The 18,388-nt window shown below is 41.3% G+C and overlaps 4 protein-coding genes across 6 annotated transcripts; 3 read left to right on the forward strand and 1 right to left on the reverse strand.

The window, feature by feature from the left end:
• Window positions 1–1,161: 1,161 nt before the first annotated feature.
• Window positions 1,162–7,559, forward strand: fkbp7 (FKBP prolyl isomerase 7). The gene is made up of 4 exons (XM_037789932.1): window positions 1,162–1,420; window positions 2,685–2,836; window positions 5,095–5,222; window positions 6,195–7,559. Exons 1-4 carry the CDS (start codon window positions 1,203–1,205, stop codon window positions 6,354–6,356), a joined length of 660 nt encoding a protein of 219 aa, XP_037645860.1. The 5' UTR covers window positions 1,162–1,202; the 3' UTR covers window positions 6,357–7,559.
• A 222-nt stretch (window positions 7,560–7,781) lies between these two features.
• Window positions 7,782–12,589, reverse strand: osgepl1 (O-sialoglycoprotein endopeptidase-like 1). The gene is made up of 7 exons (XM_037789929.1): window positions 12,143–12,589; window positions 11,167–11,554; window positions 10,251–10,455; window positions 9,107–9,255; window positions 8,366–8,496; window positions 8,204–8,275; window positions 7,782–8,101 (listed from the first exon to the last, which is right to left on the reverse strand). Exons 1-7 carry the CDS (start codon window positions 12,346–12,348, stop codon window positions 8,017–8,019), a joined length of 1,236 nt encoding a protein of 411 aa, XP_037645857.1. The 5' UTR covers window positions 12,349–12,589; the 3' UTR covers window positions 7,782–8,016.
• A 178-nt stretch (window positions 12,590–12,767) lies between these two features.
• alkbh6 (alkB homolog 6) lies at window positions 12,768–15,706 on the forward strand. Of its 2 annotated transcripts, none has more exons than XM_037789934.1 (2): window positions 12,768–12,904; window positions 14,556–15,706. In XM_037789934.1, the coding sequence occupies exon 2, from the start codon at window positions 14,561–14,563 to the stop codon at window positions 15,263–15,265; it is 705 nt and encodes a 234-aa protein (XP_037645862.1). In that variant the 5' UTR covers window positions 12,768–12,904; window positions 14,556–14,560; the 3' UTR covers window positions 15,266–15,706. The 2 variants fall into 2 exon arrangements, with proteins under 2 accessions (XP_037645862.1, XP_037645863.1); XM_037789935.1 differs by lacking the exon at window positions 12,768–12,904 and adding an exon at window positions 13,292–13,377.
• Window positions 12,771–17,752, forward strand: adat3 (adenosine deaminase tRNA specific 3). Of its 2 annotated transcripts, none has more exons than XM_037789931.1 (2): window positions 12,771–12,904; window positions 16,355–17,752. In XM_037789931.1, exon 2 carries the CDS (start codon window positions 16,371–16,373, stop codon window positions 17,415–17,417), a length of 1,047 nt encoding a protein of 348 aa, XP_037645859.1. In that variant the 5' UTR covers window positions 12,771–12,904; window positions 16,355–16,370; the 3' UTR covers window positions 17,418–17,752. The 2 variants fall into 2 exon arrangements, with proteins under 2 accessions (XP_037645859.1, XP_037645858.1); XM_037789930.1 differs by lacking the exon at window positions 12,771–12,904 and adding an exon at window positions 12,962–13,377.
• Window positions 17,753–18,388: the final 636 nt, after the last annotated feature.

Genomic DNA, 18,388 nt, shown 5'->3' on the forward strand with positions numbered 1-18,388 from the left:
TCTCGTCACACCATAGTGTAGTTGAGAGTGCCAGTACCAATGCTGGAACTACTATGGGCACTTGCTGTTTTATTCATTTAATTTTCCATGTGTCTTTTGTTACATGTAGGCCTACTTCTATAATTCCCCCCCCCCCCCTGGCATTATGTTGTACTGTTACTACATCAAATTATAAAAGAGGTTATGTGGGGTAAAAGTAAAAGAAAAGAAAAAACAGGCACACAGCAATAGGAGCTGGAAAAGTTGCTCTTAGTTTTATAGCCTGCTATTATGCATATGTGATGGAAATAATATTTATGACTTATGATGCAGAAGTGTTTTACAGTTTTAGTTTTACAGCAGTAACATGTCTGTATTGTATGTATAGCACCACTTACAGTTTTTTTTTTAATTGGAAGAACATTTCAAGGCATATAAATTAGAGAGATAATAAGTACTCTTCTAATTTTCATCCATCCCCCCCGCCACCCCCGACAATAAAGGAAGTATATAACCAATATAACATTAAATGTGATAAGACTTAAGGCAGTAATGACACCAAAATTAGAAACACACCAGACTCAAGATTCAAGATTCAAGATTCAAGAGTTTTATTTGCCATTTGCACCTAAGTACATTGGAATTCTGAGCAATTTACACCGAGTCAGCTTTAAGAAAAGAAAAAAGGTAGAAAAAAGGCACAAGATAATTACAGTACAAAATGAGTAGCACATTCAACTCAACTCAATAAATAAATAAATTATTAAAATATAAAACTCCCTCAATGTAGTCAATAAACACATGAAATACTAAAACACATACAATATTTACATATACAAAAAAAAAGATAAACTTACAGCTTTTAATTCATTCTATAAACACTTTACAGTAAGCTACAGACAGTATATAGCAGCTGGGAATAATAATGATATATGTTTCATAGCTGTTGTTGCCCTTAGTTTAGTCTGTCAGGCAGCAAGCCCCAGAACATTTCTTCAGTCCAATCTATGTCCAATGAGCGATCGTTAAAGGAGGGCCAGGGCCATGGTTTGGGCCACTTATAGTGAATGAGGCGGGATTTAACGAAACAGGAAGCCGAAATCCCTGACAGTCATAGGTCAGGGCAACAAAGCCCTCTAATGTGCTTCGGCTCTCCACCCACGTCCTCCTCCTCCAGTGTGTTTAAACGTCACTTTCAGAAGTTGCCACGAATACACAGCGGCATGATGTGGAGGTTAGTAGGTTGCACACTGTTCCTCTTTGTGTCCTCACAGCTCAGTTTATGGAGCGTTTGGGCGAACCCAGCTGAGCGGGACGGAGAGGTCCAGATAGAGGTGGTGTTCAAGCCCGAGCAGTGCTCTCCAAAGAGTAAGAGAGGAGATCTGATGAACGTCCACTACGATGGCTTCCTCCTCAAAGATGGTTCTCAGTTCTACTGCAGGTGGGTGGTCCGAGGAAAAACTTAGCTACAGTTGATAGATATGATCTTTACAAGCAAATTTGATGCTTTGAAAGTTCACATGCACTTTTGCAGGTACTTAATTATTGTTTTATTATTATTATTATTATGTAGCTTTCAATTGTCTGCAGGGGGTGATGGGTGATCACTCCAGGTTTCACAGTGCATGCTCTATGCTCAGGTCTGCTTTATGTGTGATGTAAAATTGTATTTCAGTGTGACATGAATAAAATGTATTATTAAATGGGTGGGGACACTTAATACTGTGAATTGTAGTTAATCCTGCTTTTAGGCCTTCAGCAGTCTTCACCTGGATCCATGGAGAGTTAAGGCTGCAGTAGGTAGAATTGGAGCAAATATGATTTAAAAAGTTATTTTTATAAAACGGTCCCTATATCCTGACAGTAGTGCATGAGACAGGTAATCTGAAAAGAATCATGTGTCCTCCGGTGTCCTCCTCCGTCGGTGTCCTCCTCCGGTTCTCATAATGGCATCTGCAAGATTTCGCAGACCGGAGGAAAACAACCAATCAGAGCCGAGCTGGAGCCATACCGTCTCTGAGAAGCTGTCAATCACTCACAAACTCCGATCAAACGGTCAAACTAGGAAGCGCTGATCAAATATTAATCGATATTCTGTTCCTTTTAATGCCTATTTCTCTCCTCAAATGATTTCAGAAACATCTTGTAGTGTACTGTTAAGCCGTAAAATGAGAAAGTTTGTGACCTGGCAGCCATGTTGAGATCAGTTGAGGAAATACCAAGTACCGCCCACCAGTTAGCGCTGCCCAGTTTGACCGTTTGATCAGAGTTTCCAAGTGATTGACAGCTGCCTCCGTTGAATGAACAGCCAATAGGAACTCTCTCTCTCTGAAATGACCTGTGATTAGCTAAAGTTTCCCGTCATGGGTTAAATTTTTTTAAAGCCTGTAAACAGAGCCACGAGGAGGTGCAGAAATCGAGTTTTCTCTCAGAACACTGGAATTACAATATGCTGAAAGGTTATTATAGATTTTGCCTAATGATGCCAAAAATGTTCTGCCTACTGCAGGTTTAAGGGACTGGGGGGTTGGTTTTTTTCGTAGAGGGTCGTGGGCCCCAACTGTCCCTTGGGGCCCCAACTGTCCCTAACCAAAGTAAAAATCTGTTCATATGTGCTCAGATGTGCCCTGCAAACACTATTGATGTGAAGGCTGATTGATTGATTGATTGACAGGATGTTTGTTTTTGTACCGTTTCTGTTTTAGTCGATCAGACAAAGCTGGGCACCCTCAGTGGTTTGTGCTGGGCGTCGGACAAGTCATTAAGGGCCTTGATATAGGGATGGAAGATATGTGTCCTGGAGAGAAACGGAAAATAACTGTTCCACCTGGCCTGGCCTTTGGAGAAAAAGGCAAAGGTAAGTGACACAGTGATTTTTGCAAGTATCACTCAAAGGGTTATATTGCCCTCTGCTAAACTGTAGATTTACACAAAATGACATTACATTAAAGGGCTTTTTAGTTCCTAGTGTGGTTCTGACTGTAAAAACACTGGATCCTACACTTCCCATCATGCAACTTGATAGCATCTTTTCACAGGAGACGGTATACAACTGTTTTCACAAGCTGAGTAGTACTCCACATGATGAGTAAACTGAGTACCATAGGACATAGGAAATCCATATGGTGGGCAGCAGTAGTATGCATATGTTGTGATTAATGAGTTAGAAAACAACAAATCCTACTTATACAGTCATTTAAACGGATTATTGTGTCGTATTGTTTCTGTACTGGAAGAGCTGCCTTCATGCTGTCTTGTTTTCTTTTACAGCACTTTAGTTGAAAGGGCATCACATCCCTCGCAGTGTTTGCTACTCATCCCCCCCATGGCATGCCCTGTCAGCAGCATGCACAAAGGTTTAAAGGTCGCTACTTCATCTCCCTCATTCTTGCATGCATTGGAGCACTTTCAGAAAACTAACAGCTCATTAGTGTTTTACCTTTTAGCTACTATTTCCTACAAACTTCTTCTGTTGCTGTTCATGAATGCACTATGGTACGATCTGATGGTGGTGTTGCCCTGCCTGGGATTCTGTATTTCAAGCTTCATCACTTGATTTCACTTTTTGGCTATGGAGGAAATGGCTTTGCTGAGTGTGCATGCTTTTGTTGTCCCTGCACCAGTTGCAGTGAAAACCCACCGTTGAACTGCTGCAGTAGGGCCTCCATGTTCTTAATTTTTTTCTCTCAGTAAAAATTAACAACTTTAATTGCATGTTGCTCTAGTGGCAATATTTTCTTTTCTTGCTGGGTTAATATGCCATATAACTTTATTTAGTTAGTAGCTGGTTTGTTCAGTTCATGTCAAAGTCTGACAATGTAGCAGAACCACCAACAAGATAAACTCAGTGAAATGCAACTCCCATCTTTCCTAAAATGTTCTTAAACCAACTTCACAATTCCACCCTATACGGTAGGGCAGGGTTCTCCAACCTTTTTTCCCTCTTAGAGCCAATTTGACAAAGTGAAAGTGGCTGAGCGCTACTCCTAGCACCAAGTTGTACATCACCAATAGCCAACATAATTTCTGTCTTACGTTTATGGTCCTTTTAATAATATTTTAACCACAACAGTCATCGCCTCTATTACAATCCGGCCGTAAGCAAAGGGCTTTTTGTCTTTCATGAGGATTTTTCCGCGCTAAATGAAACCGCTGTTGGCCTTCTTCTTCAGTTTGATAAACAGAGACTGTTGTCTTTTAAGCAATGACCGCAATGAGACATACACACTTGTCATTCACATTTGTGGAAAAAAAACTGTTACCCATTCCTCATGAAAATATTACATATTTAGCCTTTTATTGGCCTGGCTATTTTCTGCGGTCATTGTCAAATCTGGTGTGCGCTTGCTAGTCTGCCAAAATCGCCTAATATTACAGCGTCACTGATGTAACCAAACTTGAAAGCAGCGTAACTTATTTAAAGTGTGTTCAATTTCGGGGGATCTATTAGCAGAAATGGTATATAATATTGATAACTGTGTTTTCATTAGAGTATAATCACCTGAAACTAAGAATTGTTGTGTTTTTGTTAGCTTAGAATGAACTTTTCATATCTACATAGGGAGCAGGTCCTCTTTACGGAGTTCGCCATGTTGCTCCGCCATGTTTCTACAGTAGCCCAGAACAGACAAACCAGACACTGGCTCTAGAGAGAGACTTTCACGTTTTCACGTTACTTGAAGGCCACCGTAGTTCTCTGACACGCTGGTGAAACTGCGGTGACGTGACCCGCAGAGTGCAGAACCGTGGCTCATGTTACCGCAGTCTTGGAAAGGGAGGCGTGAGTGAGTGAGTGAGTACTCAGTTGGTTGCAATCTGCAACCACACCGCCGGATGCCGCCAAATCCTACACACTGTACCTTTTAATTGACAGCTGATTGTGTCAGAAGGGGGCGGGATGTCTGTGAATTTGATTGGATAGAAATTTAAATAGGTTTACAAAGTGAATTATAACATTTTTTAAATATTCTTTTAACCTCTTTGAACCATGCCCTGCCAGACCCCTGCGGCAGGGCATGATCAAAATGATCAGTACTATGTGTCATGATTAGGCATTATACTTGCTTGTGGTCTTTTAAAATCTTGATGTGCTGTTATTTCCTCCTGATGAAATAGATCCAGTGCCGCCCAATGCCACGGTGGTCTTTGAGGTGGAGGTCTACTCTGTGTCCAGGGGACCACGCAGCATGGAGGCTTTCGGACACATGGACATTGATAAAGACCGAAGTCTCACAAAGGCTGAGGTAACTATCATTTACAAGCTGGTAAATATCACAGAAGTAGTTCAGACAGGAAAGGTGATAACCATGGTTGGATTAACACGCTGGGCGGCCACGGGGCAAAAACAAGCTGCTATAGGCCCCTTTTAAACACCTGTTACTCTTCCTGTGCAGTGTGTACAGGTTTTCCATTCAGGATGACACCTGGCCACAGACCGTAATTTGATTTAACACATTCATAATAGCAATTATTGCATCATACAAGTACAAGTCAAGATATAAGGAAGCTCTTAAAAGTCTAGTCTTTTTAGAACCCAACATTTTGGGAAATGCACTTATGTGCTAAACATGATGCCACATTTACATTTTACATAACCTTATTTTGTCATCACAGGCTTTCCAAACCACTTATAAAGACTGAAAGAATCCAACCCAGAGTAACCTCACCCTGTTGCCTCATAAAGCAAGATGGCCACATCTGTTTGTGTTCTCATTATCTCGCATCATTAACATTTGATTTGATTGTACGAGAAAATTGTCAGGCTATAAATCACCTTACCTTTAATTCATTTACTGCATTTGCTTGCAGTAATTCTTTACAGTTGTAGTAGTAGTAAGTACAATATCAGTAGGCTATTACAAACCACCAGGGAAGCCCATTTTAAAGGCATCGAAATGTTTGCTCAACCCCAGAACACCTGCATACGAGAATGATCAGAATTTAACGTCCAAATGTAAAGAATGTCAGCAGGCTTATAGTCATGACATTATCTGGGTTGTTAGCACATTGAAAGAAGAAGAAGAAGAAGAAGAAGAAGAAGTAGTGAATGACCTGCTATCAATACCGTTTACAGCTTTATTCATCACCAGTGTGATATGCTGCTTGCAGAGCGCAACAGGGACTTGTTACATGTAATAGCAGTGTTGTAGAAGTACAATGTATGTCTGTTGCTAATTCTGAAGTGTGAACAATGAAGTGTTACTTTTTATTTTCAGGTGAAGGAATACTTGAAAATGGAGTATGAAAAAGGGGGGAAGCCACGTGATGACCCTTTCTACGAGAAGATCATGGCCGATATATTCCGCAAGAGTGACCAAGACCGCGACGGAGTGATCAGTGCCAAGGAGTATAATATATACGAGCATGATGAGCTCTAGTGTTGGAAGTAGTGGATCTTGGTAATTGTTTTAGTTTATCTGCTTTGATCAATTAGAGAGAAAACATAAAAAGGTAAAGGAAAAAAACAATGCAGATGTTCTTTTTGCTATGAAAATATTGTAGCAGTGAATATTACAATGAGACACCACGTTGTCCATGAATGATATGAAAACATCAAACACCCAAATAGGATCTAAAATGCTGGGGAATCAGCCTCAACTATTGTTTAAAAAAATAAGTGTTTCAGTGTGTTTCCTTTTAAAAGTCAGACTGCAAGTAACTGTGTTGAGGTATTTGGAGTCCCTAAGACATCTTTCCAAGCGAGCAAACTAGCCACTCAGTTTTAATACTAGGGACTATGAGACTATGCAAGAACATCTCCAACACATGTGGAAACTTTTGTGCAAATACCACTAATTTTGTTTTATTTTGAAATGTCGTATTACTGTCTTTAAGTCTTGTCTTTTGGTGAACATTGCAGCACAAAGAAGAAACCACAAGATTGCACAGCGTTGTGGAATGTTGGCTTTCAAACTGTAACGTCATAATGAGATTTGAGAGGACGGTTGAACCAGACACAAGAGATAGGAGCTCCACTTGTTCCACCTTCCTGTGAATTTCCTGCCCCCTAATCTGCAATATCACATCCATAGATAAGAGGTGGATGTATTGAAAAGGTGTCTGTTCTTCTTTCCTTCCCCAGATAGGATGTCCAATTTAAACGAGCCTAAAATAAATTGCAGTATATGTGGCTGTGATTGACACGTTTGAATGATAAAATGCACATGGATGCATGTTGTGGTTTGTCAGACATGTTTACAAGTTTTGTGTACATCTTTATGTGGTCAAAATCATGATTAGCATTGTATCCAGTTGAACAATTGTTGTATTTAGTGCTACAATAAATAAACCATAGTATGTGTGGAAAACTACAGTAGTTCAGGAGGAATTCAGATTTTTTTTTTTTTTTTTACTGAGATAAGAAAAAAAGTTTGAAAGATGAATTTGTATTTAACTTCCAGCATGGCTGGTTGTATCTGGTATGAGAGGACAGACCTGAAAAGACAAAACTTTGTTAGTGTCAAGTGTTTTTCTGACCTGAAATGATCAGTCGCTGACTAGAACTCTTGCATATGACATGCACGTTCTTATGTCAATGTTTTCTTAGTATGTTCCTTAAATAAAAGCTTTTTATGTTGTCATCATCAGGTCAGTTACTGTAGCAATTCCCCTCCAAAGTGTGTTGAGGTGCACTTACATAAACTAACCACTAGGGGGTGGTGCTTAGCCAATAACACATAAAAGTATGTTCCTCAATGTAAAATGAATTGGATCTGCTATACAGGGGTTGGACAGGATTTAAAGGGGACATATGAACAACTCACTTTTTCTTGGTCGACCCTTACAATAAGCTGAACTCATCCTTTGAGAACGATGGCTTTATTATTGAAAAATCCAGTCATAGAAAACCAAAAAAGATTTCACTTTGATGGAATTTCTATTTTCAGGTAGGTTTAGAAGGAGTATTTTTTTAAAAAATCAACAGATGTATGAAAACATATTTATGTTTATTAATAAATAGCTGTTTATATAGTATATACACAGTATATATACTCTGAACTGGGAAAATCTAGGAGTGAAACAAAACCAACAGTCTTGTCAGTTGGGGATCTTCATCCTGACTGACGGCAACCTGATTGCTGCTGCCTTCACCTCTGCTGTCATGTCAACACCCAGCTGTGCCCTGGAATACAACATTTATGTGAGCTAATGGTAAAATAGGTATCTCAATTTAAACTCAACTGAAATTGTGAATTGTGAACTCTTTGGTCCAGTGTTGACTTACTTTGGCTCATAGCGGACATCCACATTTGGAGGCAGTATCCCTTTCCCTTCCCTCAGGCGTTCAACACCGTTCCTGGTTTAAAAGAGGAAGTTTGTCTCAGATGGACCAGACTCATCCAATCAAATTCACTGTGAAAGCTTTACCAAGCATCAGTATACACACCATGCAATCATCACTCCATTGTCAGTGCAGAATTTGGCTGGAGGACAGAGCAGGCGTAGTCCTGTCGTCTCAGCGATGATGGTCAAAGCTTTGCGGATATACTGATTGCTTGCAACTCCTCCAGACAGCACCTGTCAAAGAAGAGTTAATGATGAAATCTTCAAATTCTCATCATCAATCCCATGATTCGGCAGTAGCTCAGCCTATAGGGACTTGGTTTGGGAACTGTAGGTTCCCAAACTAAGGGAACCTACTCAGGGACTTGAACTCGCCGGTTCAAGTCCCCGCATGGATGATATACTAAATGTGGACTGGTAGCTGGAGAGGTGCCAGTTTGTCTCTTGAGCAAGGCACCAAACAGCCCCTGTCATCTCTCCATTTATGTATAGGTCCTGTTTGTTTATGTATGTATTTGTGTAAACTAACAACAGAGTGAAAAAATTGAATTTCCCCCCAGGGATCAATAAAGTAGGTCTTCTTCTTCTAAAAGACCAAAACCAACAATGCATTTGTCCGTCTTTCGGTAAATTTGATGCGATACCAATACTTTTTGTTACAATTTTAACTGGTAAAGTAAAATAAGATTTAAGACCAGTAACGTTGTCAATTTTTTTATAAGCAACTTTCTAATTAAGGAAGAAGAAAGAAGTTTAGAGGGTTAACATGTAGTTAACTAAGTACATTGCTCTAAAAGATCAATGCAAGCATTAAAGAAAATACAAAGTGAAGTAAGACACTCACCAATGTGGGACTGTTTGACGGCAGCAGGCCGTTCGCCTTACAGAACAAGATGGCACGATGTGTGCGCTTCGCAAGATGAGAGGCAACTGTGTGTTGTGTGGCAGCTGCAATGTCATTCACACATGACAACAGTGTCCCCTGTTGTACACCTACGGAGGGAGACAAAAAGTTACACATCTAATTAATTTAAATGTGAAGCAATAACAAAAGCAGCCAAGAACAGTTTTATTGAATAAGCATTATCAAGAGTTTCCTATTTGTTTCTGGTGTGCAAGTGAAAAATGTAAATGTTCCCAAACTGCCAGTTTTACGCATAAACCTGTCAAACTTTTTTTCATCTTGTATTTGTTCATCTATGTACTTTTTTAGTTTTTTTTACATTTTCCAAAGGAATACAATTCTTAGATATGTTTCAGAGCAGCAGACATTTTGACTTTTCACAGCATGAAAAGCACAGGTAACCAATTAAAACATTAAAGGGCCAGTGTGTGGAATTTCTGGGGATCTGTTAGCAGAAATGGAATATAATATTGTTTTCTTTAGTGTATAATGACAAGAAACTAACAATTGTGTTTTCGTTAATTTAAAATGAGTCCTTCATACATAAGAGGGTCCTCTTCACAGACTCCGCCATGTTGCTCCACCATGTTTCTACAGTAGAACAGAACGGACAAACCAATCACTGCCTCTACAGAGAGACTTTCATGTTTCATGTTACCTGAAGGCCACCGTAGTTCTCTGACACGCTTGTGAAACTGTGGTAACGTGAGCCACTGAGTGCAAATCCGTGGTACCGCCAGCCGCCATCTGACTTCCGTTACTCCTAAAGATATGGTATGGATGGCCTCGGAGCTAGTTTAACGGCGTTACCAGGTTTTACACTCGGCAGCTCACGTTACCGCAGTCTTGGAAAGGGAGGAGTGATGCGGAGGAGTACTCAGTTGGTTGCAAACTGTAAACCACACCACTGAATGCTACACACTGTAACTTAATGATTTCAGAAAGGACTGCAACACAAAGCAGAAATTCATGTTTAGAGTTACACCTGTGTTGGACAAGTCAAAATGTCTGCTATAGAAAAAGGTTTATGAATCTGATTCATGGGTCATGGTTGTCACTTTCGAGACCTTGTGTGTCTTCATACCTTCCTCTGCCTCTTCTTTCATTATCGTCATGTTAACTTGATTCCGTAGCCCAGCGAAAGAAAAGCAGCAGTCATGCGTTTGTCCCATAGGTGTCCTGAAACGGAACCTCATCCTGTCGCCATCCTTTGCTAGAAGCTCTATAGCTTGTCCTCCACTTAGTGTGGAGCATTGTGGGTGTTTTATGAGGGACAAACGTCTTGCCACCTGTGAATCCACAAAAGACAATATTTTATTTGTTTATAATCACAAAATTGACACATGATCACTAATAACAGCTATATTTTAGTTTTAAAGCTGCAGTGGGTAAAAATGAAGCAAATATGATTAAAAAAAGTTATTTTTATAAATCGGTCTCTATATCCTTACAGTAGTGCATGAGACAGGTAATCTGAATAAAATCATCTGTGCCTCTGTGTCCTCCGGTGTCCTCCAATGCTCCTAATGGCATCTGTAAGATTTCACAGACCGGAGGAAAACAACCAATCAGAGCTGATCTGGAGTCAGCCGTCCAGCTCACGTCTATTAGAGCCAAGAGTCAATCACTCTTTCTGTTACTGTAACGCCTATTTCTCACCTCAAATGTTTTCAGAAACCTCTTGTAGTGTACTGCTTAGCTGTAAAATGAGAACGTTTGTGACCCGGCAGTCATGTTGAGATCTGCTGAGGAAATACCAAGCACCGCCCACCAGCCGGAGCACAGCCAATAGGAACGCTCTCTCTCTAAATGACCTGTGATTTGTCAAAGTCTTCCGTCACGGAATAGATTTTTTAAAGCCTGAAAACAGAACCATGAGGAGATGCAGGAGTGTAGTTTTCTCTCAGAACACTTGAATTACAATATGCTGAAAGGTTATTATGGAATTTTTGCCCAATGATGCCAAAAACATGTTGCCTACTGAAGCTATAAGACCTTACTTTATCCAGTGTATCCCCTGGAGCTTCGTCCAGAGTGTAACCCAAAAGCAGAAAGTCGTCAACTCCTCGAGCCACAGCGAGAAGTGAGTGACCACCAGAGACGAGCAGGACCAGGAAGGGGAAGGCAACGGGTTGAAGCATCCTGACGGTCAGGGCGTGGGCTTCCATGTGGTGGATGGGGATGAAGGGCTTGTTGTGCTGCCTCACAAACCTCTGACTGAACTCAAGACCGATGCCCAAGCTCAGACCCAAGCCCGGCTTTACGGTGGTGGCCACAGCCGAGAGCCGGCTTGGGTCCACGTCGCTCCTGTCCAAAGCTTCCTGCACCACACGCTCTATGTTTTCTCTGTGGAGCTGTTGTGCCACTTTGGGTATGATGCCACCAGTCCTGCAGCATTCAAGAGGGAAGGCAAGGCAAGTCAGCTTTATTTGTATAGCACATTTCAGCAACAAGGCAATTCAAAGTGCTTTAGATAAACATTCAAGAACATTGTGACAAAGTGCAAAAGAACATTAAGACATAATTAAAACAGTTATAAAAACATAAAAACATTAAAGATTAGAAAATAAAAACAAGCTAAAACTAAAAGCTAGGATAGAAGCTATTATAGAATATAACACACAAGAGTAAAAGCTCTAGTGCAGTATATAAGATCATTATCTGGTTTAATAAAAGGCAGCAGCAAACAGGAAAGTTTTAAGCTTTGATTTAAAAGAACTCAGAGTTGGAGTCGGTCCTACAGGTTTCTGGGAGCTTGTTCCAGATATTTGGTGCATAAAAACTGAATGCTGCTTCTTCTGCATGTTTAGTTCTGACTCTGGTGGACACTAAGCAGACCTGATCCAGATGACCTGAGAGGTCTGGATGGTTCATCACATAGCAGAAGATCAGAAATGTATCTCACAGGAGATAGGTCACAGCAAAAGCCCTAAAGCAATAACACCATTAACTGAATACAGCTCTGTATACACCCACCTCAGGTGAACTTCTTTCTGTGAATGCAGAGACTCTCCCAGTATTGCACCTGTCTCGTCCAGCACAGCAGCTCCAGTGTCATCACAGCTTGTCTCAATGCCCAGAACCAGTCTGGAGCAAGGTGCTCGTCCAAGTGAAGGAGAGCTCCAACATGTGTGTCTAAGCTGCAGCAGTCTGTGCAGAGTTTGTAGTTTTGTAGGGAACATTGCCACGACCCTTTACATTAGCCAGCTGTGAGCTACAATAGTCTAATAACTGAGGGTGACCTCACCTCACTTCCTGTTGAATTTTGTATTAAAAAACTGGGACGAATATGGAAACGGCATCACATTATACTACATTAACATTATATTACTCACATTAGGTTTCAGGGCAACAAACTAAACACAGAAACACACAAATGTCCCTAAAGTTCCGAGCAGAAAACACAAGTGTACTCGGATTTCTGAGACTGGCTGCGTCACATGTAAATAATTCCGTGCACCGACAAATCTGTGAGCTTAGATATTACAGTAGTACGAACATATAAACACTAACAAAAACATGGGCAAATAATTCAAATTAAACATATCAAACCTGTACCTTTAAATAGCCAAAAAGAAATCGTTTTGAAAATAAAGCATGGGTCCAAAAATGTGTTGCTTTCTTATAGGGGACATTTTAGTTAGCTGCACAAGCATGTAAGCATGGCGTCGAGCGGCTGACTCTGGGTTTTCTAACCAAACGACAGGCATTTTCATTTAAGTTTAGCTCTCGAAAGAGGTAAAGTTGATTTTGTGTCACTTAAAATGTAAAATGTGTCCGTGTTTATGTGTGTGTAGACGGCGGCGCTGTGCTGTGATGGTTTGTTGTTACCATGGCAATTTGAAATTAGCCTTTTCCATGTATTAGGCTGTGCTGCCTTCACGGCCATAGACATATCAGAGATGCGGAAACTCACAAAAAAAACAACGCACAATAACCCAGGAACAAAGTAGTTTATTGTTGGGAAAGTTGCTGAGACATTTCCTGAAACAGCCAGTGTTATAAAAGGCAACACATTAATATAATACTTGGTAATCTTTCCGAGCAAAAATACTTTATTTGGAGGAGAGTGCAAATCATTTTTTACTACTAGAAAGTTCCAAAATACCACAACATGAAATGCACCATTAGTACGTGGCTTTAACATATGGGATGTTTCTGTCGCAGAAGAACGAACCAGCACTCATTTCATGTGTCAGTGAACTTGTAAGGTATCATACAATCTGTTTGACGTATTTATCTGTAAATTACTGTATTTCTTGTGTTGTAACTTAGGTAACAGAGTGTAAGGAAAGGGTTTGAGGGAGCTAAAAGGTGCTAATGCTATCAACATACAAGGAAATGCATCAGATCACATCATAATATCACTGCTGCTGGTGATCAGGGACGTCCTGCTGCCAGCACATAGATTATATCTTACTATAAACTCGTTCTTTAAGACCTGCACGTTTTAATACATATTTTAGACATTCCTTGTAGATTTTCAGTCAGTGTTTTCTACTAGTGATGGGAATTACGTCCCTTTTTAGTGAGCCAGATCATTTGGCTCAGCTCACCAAGAAGAGCCGGCTCTTTCGGCTCCCAAACGACTCTTCGTTTTACCACTTCTGCCTTTTATAGTTTAGCCTGTAGCGCTGTTTTGACCTATGATTAGTGTGTGTGCACATATATCACTTAAATTATTCAATTTAATTATGCTAAACCTTATAATTTCCAGAATACCATTACTTTACATGCTGCTTCGTTTCCGACTGTCACTCATCTTGTCTGCTATTCGCGCACCGCACTCCTCTCTCTCTTTCTCTCCTCCTCCTCTTCCTCCTGCTCTGTAGCTGTAGAGCTTCAGCTTGCCGTGCACCCCTGCCCCTCCCTGCTTGATGGTATCCTTGTGTTTAATCACCTGATTGGTAGCATTGGACGTCATTAACACAACATTCAGTGACAGTCAGTGCACGGAGTGCCCGTGGCGCGGAGAAGATCGTCCTATCATTCTGCCTTGAATTGATTAAAGAAAAAGAAAAAAAACGGCTCTGGGATGGGAGCCGGCTCTTATCGTTCACTTAAAGAGCCGGCTCTTTGAACCGGCTCGTTCGTGACCGACACATCACTAATCACATCCTAATATCACTGCTGCTGGTGACCAGGGACATCCTGCTACCAGCACATAGATGATATTTTAATATAAGCTCGTTCATTGAGACCTGTACGTTTTAATACATATTTTAGACATTCCTGGTAGATTTTCAGTCAGTATTTTCTAGTAGTATCAGTTATCACACATGGCTGTGGCACACTTTACTCCCTGTTGGCCACTACAAGGAAAGTTAGCTATCATTAGCCCTCTTTTGACTTGGTTTTTAACAAGCATTTCATGTTGACTTTTCTAAAGGAGTCATGGAACACCCAGCTTGTATTTTGGAGGAATTGAAGCAGTATGTCGTAAATGATGCCCCACCAACAGTGTATTACATCCCAGATTTCATATCAGAAGATGAGGAGTCCTACCTTCAACAGCAGGTGTACAAGTCTCCCAGAACTAAATGGACTCAGCTGTCAGGCAGAAGGCTTCAGAACTGGGGAGGGTTACCACGTCCCAAAGGCATGCTGGCAGAAAAGATCCCTGACTGGCTCCAGACGTACTGTGAGAAAATTTCCGCTCTAGGTGCATTCAGTGGGAAAACCGCCAATCACGTGTTGGTGAATGAGTATAAAGAAGGGGAAGGGATTATGCCTCACGAAGATGGCCCTCTGTACCACCCTACCGTCACCACCATCAGCCTGGGCTCTCACACCCTCCTCGACTTCTACACGCCTGTCAGCAGCCAGGAAGGCGATGCACCACAGACCGAGGAGAGCCGCTTCCTCTTCTCCCTGCTGGTGAAGCCGCGCAGTCTTCTAATCCTGCAGGATGAAATGTACCAGCGTCTTCTTCATGGCATCCAGCCCTGCGCCCAGGACACGCTGACAGACAAGGTGGTGAACCTGTCTGCGGCCGCGGCCCTGCCAGGAGAGACACTGACCCGAGGCACCAGAGTGTCACTGACCATACGACATGTGCCCAAAGTTCTGAAGACAAAGCTTATACTGGGGAGGAAATGAAGAAAGACTGCATGTTGACCTGATAGTTTGCTGTGGTACTACATGCTGTGTTTGTCACTGACACCATCAGGCATATTATCAATGGGAGTCATGTTTCACATGTGTCTATAATGGATCATTTCTAGCTTTGTTAAAAATCTGTGCTGCCTGATCTCACTGTACCTCTAGAGCTCCATTAGCTTTTCTGGACATTATCAAAGGCAACAATACAACGAGGGTTGCAACTACAAATTGTTTCAATTTCTCTAAAATATTTTAAGGAATTACGGGATCTACATAGAAAATATCTACAGGAGGAGAACGGTGTGTTTAAATGTGGTATTTTCAGTTGATGGATGACTGTAATCATTATTCAATTGTTAAAACTGGAATCAGTTTTTGTTGATTTATCAACTTCTTGTTTCAGCACTACATACATAAAATGGATTGAAATTGGTTGTACTTTGTGTATGCATTGTTTACTTTATGGATTTATTTAACAGCTACATATAAGAGTCCGGCTGATCAGCATCGCTGATATAAGTGGTTGATTTCAGCTTTTGGTGGTGTATCGTATTGGCAGATAAGTAACAAGTAATTGCAGTGCAGAAATGCCAAATACATTTTTTTTTCAACTCTAAGTGTCCTGCGTACAAATGTTGGTCACAACTTTTTGATAACCAAATTTAAGAAGAAAAAAAAATGATGGCCAATGTATTATAAGATTTAAGTAGATATCCATATAAGCTTAAAAAATCCAGTATCGGTTGGGTTCTATTACATATCCACTTTAACTAAGCATGCAAATGTAATTCAAATCAGCATATTTCAGTTGATACAGATTCAAACTTTAGAAATTAAGAATAATAACCAAAAAACGCCTCACTTATTAACCAGAGTAAAGAATTTATTACAAGTTCACTGTTATCTTTGCACGTACAACTGGCTTGTTCATGTTTTGAGTTAGAAATAGACAGTTGGGACAGCAGTTGTATTGTATAGACCGGACTTAGTTTCTGTCCAGCACAACAGAAAGACTTTGTCATCATGTGACTGTCCTGAAAAATGCACTGACTTTGTTTCACTTTGGTGTGAAATCATATTTCACAGGAGAACACCAAAAACAATGGAGCCACAGACGAAACGCTGGAAAGGCTCTGTGTGCGAGCCTGACCCCTGGGTTGCTTATCCCGTACTGTCGGATGAGCAGTCGCAAGACGTCGAGCTGATCGAGGTGTTTGCTGCGCCCATTGTCAACAAGAAAGAGACGTCGCGACTTCTCCGGGAGCTGAACAACCTCTACCCGTTGAGGGGCCTTCAGCACATCAAGAGGGTGCGGGCGGTCCAGAAGGAGGGCAGCCCTCATCCTCTGGAAGTCCTCGTGTGCCTTGTCAGTGACGCACCAGACGTGAAGGTGGTAAGCATCGACGCTCTGCTCCCCTCGGATGGAGTTCGACGTGACGGATTAGGTGAGCCTTTTGTGGTTAAGGTCCCCGCACGCCCCCCTTTGACCCGACCCCAATTTGAGCTGGCGAGCAAACACTGGCCCACATCCTTTCACGAGGACAAACAGGTCACCGTCGCCCTGAGAGGAGAGCTCTTCAGTCCGCCTCAGAAAGCCAGGATGCACACCTACATGACGTCTGCTTTGACTGCTGCCAAAGCAGGGATCGAGTTGGGAATGGAGGCGGTGGGTGCTGTGGTGGTCGACCCAGCAACGGAGAGAATCATTGCAGTGGGCCATGACTGCAGAGGTGACCATCCCCTCCATCATGCGGTCATGGTCTGCATTGACCTTGTGGCTCGGAGCCAGGGCGGCGGATCTTATTCTTTTGACAGATACCCTGCTTGCCAGTTTACCTCACCAACCTCAGACACAGTTCACAGCGTTCCTGGTGCAGAGGCGAGCTCTCAGCCGTACATATGCACCGGGTATGACCTTTATGTGACCCGAGAACCTTGCGTTATGTGTGCCATGGCGCTGGTACACTCCCGGATAGGTCGTGTATTCTATGGAACGGCCTCTGCTGACGGGGCCGTAGGGACCAAATATAAAATCCACTCACAGAAAGATTTGAACCATCACTTTGAGGTTTACAAAGGAGTGTTGGGCAAGCAGTGTGAGGATCTAAACGGTCTGGGCAACCACATCAAAAGAGAGGCAGATAATTAATGTATGAATTTCATTAGTGGGCCTGGAGCTGGAGAATCCTTATCACAGGTGGAACTACAGGAATAAACCAATGTTTTACATAAACATTTCTTTTAAATAAAGTTTTTAATCATTTGGTTATTGTATTGAGAGCATGTGTGTAGATGACAACTAGTAACAAGGTTCCCACCATAGTGCTGACTTTCTTTTAGGTGGGGGTGTTTGACGGGGATTTACAGGCTTGTTAGGAGGATCAACAAGTCACACTGAAACCTGAATTTGGGTACAACATTAGCAATACAAATGCTAATAATTTATTGGAGAATTACAGTAGTTTTCTTTTGTAAGAGTCTTGAGGGAGCATTTTTTTTTTTTTTTTTTTAAAATTAGATGCAAAACAGCTCAATAAACTCAATTGTTACTCATTCAGTATTTAGCTGCAGTTTTTCTCCTTTTTTCCATATCTGCTGGTTTCTCTGTGCTCATCTTTGAGGGTTTCACATTTACAACTATTAACATCTATCCCCTAAAATAAAAACTTCACATTGTTTTGTTGCATTAACCTGCAGGGAATGTTAAACGCACTCCTAGAACTGCAGTTCAGTTCAGGGACATATCATGCTCATCTCCAGGTTCATACTTATACATATTTTAGGTTTCTACTAGAACATGTTGACATGCTTTAATGTTAAAAAAACACATATTTCTCATCCTGTCTGTCCTAATATACCTGTATTTACCCTATGTCTGAAACGCTCCGTTTTAGTCCTGTCTCTTTAAGAAAAAAGCCCAGTCTGCTCTGATTGGCTTGTGAGAAAAATATGGTGTACATTTGCAAAGGTAGTTCTCAAGCTGTGGGTGGTATATTCTAATGAGCCTGCATGTGACATAGGAAGGGGAGCCAAATCTGAATGGCTTGTTGAATCACATGTTTTCTGATCTAGACAGCCAACAGAAAACGGACTGGGTTGTGTTATTTCACAGTTTGTGGG

This window comes from Sebastes umbrosus, chromosome 13 (genome assembly GCF_015220745.1).
Source record: "Sebastes umbrosus isolate fSebUmb1 chromosome 13, fSebUmb1.pri, whole genome shotgun sequence".
Classification (NCBI taxonomy): Eukaryota; Metazoa; Chordata; class Actinopteri; order Perciformes; family Sebastidae; genus Sebastes; species Sebastes umbrosus.